Source organism: Pygoscelis adeliae, unplaced genomic scaffold (genome assembly GCF_000699105.1).
Source record: "Pygoscelis adeliae isolate BGI_AS28 unplaced genomic scaffold, ASM69910v1 Scaffold106, whole genome shotgun sequence".
In the NCBI taxonomy this organism is placed as follows: domain Eukaryota; kingdom Metazoa; phylum Chordata; class Aves; order Sphenisciformes; family Spheniscidae; genus Pygoscelis; species Pygoscelis adeliae.
In genome coordinates, this window is record NW_008824939.1 from 4219376 (window position 1) to 4224705 (window position 5330).

The 5330-nt window shown below is 42.6% G+C and overlaps 1 protein-coding gene across 1 annotated transcript in view; it reads left to right on the top strand.

Annotated features, from left to right (window-relative positions):
* Nucleotides 1–22: 22 nt before the first annotated feature.
* MYO3B (myosin IIIB) overlaps nucleotides 23–5330 on the top strand; it is a 158015-nt gene continuing 152707 nt past the window's right edge. Inside the window, 1 exon segment of the mRNA XM_009325455.1 lies at nucleotides 23–191. Within this exon segment, the coding sequence (XP_009323730.1) occupies nucleotides 23–191 (169 nt within the window).

Genomic DNA, 5330 nt, shown 5'->3' on the forward strand with positions numbered 1-5330 from the left:
CTCAGCGGGGAGGGGCTTCGAGATGGTGGTCGCCACTTGCCTTGCAGTCCGCTGGCGCTCAGAATGGGGCAGGGCCTGTCACCTCTCTGAGGGAGTCTCGGCGCTGGCACGGCTTCAATACCGCCGGGAACTTGCCTTTTCCCCGAGACCCAGCGAAGGCTGCTCTCAGCCCCGGGGATGGCGGCGGGGAGGTGAGGGAAGGCGACCTCTGCACCGCTGACAGGCCGCGGCGTCTGCTCCGCTGAGGTGGGGGGTCCTGGGCTGCCTGGGGCCTGCTTGTGCAGCGCCATACAAGTACTGCTGCTGAGGCTGTGCGGGTACCCTGCAGGTGACGGCCAGCTGTACCTATTTTTCCAAAATCTATAGGTAAGCAGTACTCAAACAGAAAAACATCTCTATGGTTAAACGATTAAAAATGGCAGAAGATACTACAAGGCAAGAAGTATGTAGGCGTGACACTGGATTCAGGCACATCAGGACAAAGCCATGAATAACTGAAGAAAAGTCTCTGTAAGTTCCCTAAATACCAAAATAGGCCTGGCTCTAGTATATAGTACTTCTTTAAGGGACCTACTAGAAACTAGTGAACCATAATATATATTGCAAATACTATAATATTTGATAAATTCCTTTAAGCAAATATAGGTGTCCTTTTCTCCCTCCCTGGTACATACAATTATTAGCAAAAGAAAGGAAAAGGTGCCATTACCCATAGGCAAACTGCGCACAAACCGAGAAGAAGAGGCTAACTTAGAACATCTTTCTAGTTATTTCTCTGAAGCAGTGCATTCAGTTCTGTGTAAATACAAAATGTTTTTTTAATTTTCATATTTAAAAGCTAGTTTTTTTCACTTCATTCTCCCCTTCAAAATCTGCAATCTGGAATTCCAGTTTCATTGCACTGTGAAAACCAAGGATCAGTGTTTTGTTTTGAGGTATTTTGAAATTATTAAGTGGGAAACTATATTCTTGTACAGAAATTTGTTAGTATGGAGATGTATAATAATACTGGTTAAATGTCAGCAAATCAGATGTAGTTACTGAGGTTTTCCTGGCAAAAGCAGTGAATTGCTTATACGTTAACCTACTGTGGAGTCTTGTGGAATGTGTTCTGAAAATACATGGAATCCCTTTTTTAGACCCTTTTTGTACACCCAGATTGAAGTCCAGTACAGTTCTTAATGTGCAATTTCAAACTGTAATGTATTCATTTTTCTAACATTATGTCCTTTAATCCTCTAGTGTTTATCCAAGTTGGTGTAAATTATTGATATTGTAGCACATAAAGTAAAAATAGAAAAGTTCACCCAGGTTTTATTCCAAAAATAAAAAAGTGCTTTGAACCAAGCAGAGCTATTTTTCTCCTGGGCTAAGATTTTCATATGGTAGTCTGGCTAGAAGGCAAGGTGGATATAGATTTCTAAAAGCCATTTCAGACCCTTTTAAAATGGAAGGTCAGTTTAAGTGCAAATGGATTGGTTTGGAAACACGGATGAACTTGTTCACTCTCCTGTGCTAGTACTTGCTGCTCCATGGTGTTCCACGCTTAAGAACCTGTAGGAACATTGTCTGCAGCAATACATTTGTGCACGTTGGAGTGTGAGGGCTGCTGTGTATTTCCTTCCTCAGAATTATGTGCTGTCCTGTTGATGTATGTGCAGAGTAAGTAATTTATCCAGTACCATCCAAAATCCTTGATTAGAAGAAATACTGTACCTGTATTACTGACTTTCTAACTACAGGGAAGGGAGATTTAGTGAGCAGCGCAGTGGCTGTTTGGTTGCTTTAAGAGTTGCCAGGACCAGTTTTGCAGTGTTTTTGCCAAATGCATTCAGAGTAAGAAGTTCATTGGACAAACACAATGATTCTTGCTGTGCTAATGCCTGGAGAGGCTCACTAACAAGGGGCTTGTCTGAGGAAGAGAAACGTTTTGTGTCGCAAAAACAGAAGTTACTGTCTTTACCAGCCCTCTGCCACTGAGGGAGTGGAGGAGAAAAGAATAATGAACAGAGTGCTGATACACTGTGTAGTGAGTGCTGTGGGGGTAATCAAAGAACATTCGTGTTCAGGAAGGGGTTTTGAAGTACTGAAAATTATGGTATTGGTTTGCTTTTGTTCTGCTGGAAAAATTGGTTGGTGATTTTTTTTTTCCTTCCCCCCCCAACCCTAGTTTTAAACTTTCACCTGAACACACATAGTGTGATACGTTGTGTGTCTGTAGCTTCTCTTTCATTACAAACTTCCCTTCCCTAGAGGTGAATTCTAGTGATCTAACCCAAGGAAATACAAGAGAGAAGAAAGTGAGAGGAGAGGAGAGCCTATGGATCAGCAACAGAAAAGAAGAAGGGGAAAAAAAGCCACGTACAAACTCTGAGCATAACTGGCCAAGTGAGCACTAAACTTTTTACCAATCTATTCTACAGCTGAACTTCAGTAATGCAGAGCCAGAGAACAGACAGGCACCTTTGGCTTGATTGTTTCAGGGAAGTTGGGAATGCGTTGCACCTGCAGGAACAATCAGTACTTCATTCAGTAGGAATTTTTCTTTTATTGTTGTTACTGTTTAATTCCTTTTCATGAGATTGAACTGAGCTGTACTGCAGCAGAATGAGCAAGCTGCAATGTATCCGGCAATCATCCAGGACACAAGTTTGGAGTGGGCATTTTTAGTAAAGACTCCTGCATTACAGACTAAAATATGGAGCCACATTTCTCATAGTGCTAACAGGAGGAATCAAATATGTGGACTCGTTTGCTGTGATGGATTATCACTATGCTTTTTGATAAAGCCATGTAGCTCCTAAAATGGGGAGGGGAGATAGGAAGAAGGTAAGGGAGCTGCAGCAGGAGAACCTAAAGGACAGAAGAGTGCACAATGAAGGTGGTGGTCACCCAAGGAGTTACAGTGTGCAGCTGAGGAAAGCACCTGTTCTGCTGTTTGTGGAAAGTGGGGGACTGCTCTGCAGGTAGAAATGGAGAAGGAGCAACCATCTAATGCATGAAATCAGTCTCCTGCTAGTTCCCTCCTAGCTTGTTCTGCCTTTTGTGCATCTTTCACATCTTTGCACAGCTCTTGTTTTGGGAGTTGGACAAGTGACACCATAAACAGTGGGGAAGGGGTGGTTTGTCTGGAGTGATGTGACTGCTTTGTGTGGTACTTCAGCAAAAGGAAACCCCACAGTGAACCTGATGTAGCATTAACAAAGCAAGGCCTTGGGATTGACGCACCACACCAGAAACCTGAAAAATAACTTGAGAAACTGCCATTAATTATGCAAAATTTCTGCAAGGAATTTTCACCTCTCTGGGGAAGAAAAGTTATCTGAATAATGCATTGTGTAAGGCCATGCGTGCTTTCTTTGCGTTAAAGCTGGAAAGCTGGATGGCTGTGGCTAAAATGCCACTGCTCTGGGATAAATGTCTGACAGTGTAAGGCTGAGCTTTCCCATCTGAATGCTGCACAGCAGGCAAGAAGCTCTGCTGGACACAGCTGAGAATTGGCCTGTAGTAATGGCACATGAGGAGGGGGGAGGAAGTGTGAGATTTTTCATTCTTTGCTACTGCTTTGTAAGGAACAAGACATGTCAGTAGCCTCTTGCTGGCTGGTCCTCTTTTTCTCCACCCCTCATCCAGTTGTTCCTTCCTCAGGCACTGACTGTACCCTGCTGTGTGAAGAGGGAGTACTGATATCGTAGGTGGAAGAAGGAGACGTTTGCAGAACTACACATTTGAAAACACTGGACTGAGTTAATTTTACAATGTTTCTTATGAAATAGATGAAAATTCAGGAAAATAAACGCATCTCCTGACATAGCATGATATGTATTAATAAAAGGAGTAGCTTTTAGTAGTAGAGCATGTATGAGATACAAATATCTCAGAATAAGGGAAGAGTTAAAGCTAGCACATGTCCTTTTGCATCTTTCACTGTTCCTCTGCCCTTGCAGCCACTACTTGCTTGGTCAGAATATCAAGAGAAAGTATAAGGCGGTGGAAAACGGGTCTTTGTTGGCCTTCTTATCCTGACGGCATTATGGTTGATGACAATTAAAGTAGCTGGAGTCAATTTTCTTTTCCTTCTTCCTGTGCTGATGGTAGCATATTGACTGTGGAGAGAGCTGTGTTCGGTACACTGGTGAATGTGTTCAGCCCACCTGAGATAATGGCATAATTACTGCTATCGCTCTATTCAGGCAGCTGTTTGTCTAACATTCTGCATGGACACTATATTTTTTGGCTTTGCACAGACCTTTCTCACCTTACACACAGTTTCCATGATTCACAAGAAAATTCCATCTCCTTCAGTCTCCTGGTCACACTACTACTGCAGCAGAAACAATAGGGAATCATTTACCCCTCCAGTTCACAGAGCAATGCTTGCACTAACCCCCAGAGACTTCTGTGGTAAGCAACCTGAAACCCTTGAAAGGGATGTAATTTCCAGGGGGTCAGTGTTTGTGGCTGAAAGCTTCAACGATATATTAAGCCGGCCATTTTGGTGAAAAAAAGATCTGTTTGTATTTAATCTGCGTTGAATTATTATTCCCACATTGTGTGCAATGACTGAAAATTATGTATTCAATAGCAAGGTCGACTCTGTAAAGCAGGTAGCACCTCTGTTAATAAATATATACATCCTGCCTTGTATTTAGCTGGGTTTTATTCATAGAAGACAGGAACTAATTGTTCATCTTCCTTTGTGTCTAAATGTGAGAGCCAGCCGCTTGACTTTTGGCTGCCTGAGATTCAAACCTGGAGGGAGTTCAGAGCAAGGTGTAAGAAAGAAAGGTGAATTCCCAGTGGGGGGAGGTACTTAAGTGGAGTAAGCAAGTTAAGGCTCTCAGTCCCAGTTCCACAGAGGCACCATGCAGACAGAGTTTCAGATATGTCCTTTTCCTGAGTGATGCCCCCCTCCCAGCTCTACATGCTGGTCCTACTTTCTCATTATTGTGAATGTCAGTTTAAATGTCCAACTTCCATGTGGATATTCACATTTGAATACTTAATATTCCTGTGTCTCCCACCCCTAGAATTAGGAACCTAGCATTTAGGTGGAGCAGTGTGAAGTGTCCGAATAGACAATGTCATTTTTTGAATGCTGTCCTAATCATTAGTGTCTGCTGCATGGCATTGCAAGTAATAATAAGAATTCTGCAGAACAGAATACAGAGGAACTAGGAAACTCTCTCTTGAGAGGAGAAATTGATGTCAATTTTTCCTTTCATCCTGGCAAGATTTCTTATGTTGGTTGGTACTTTCTAATTGCTATCAGCAGTATCAAAAGACACAAAGTTATGTAAAAGAAGTTCCGGCTTTGCCCAGAAATCCGT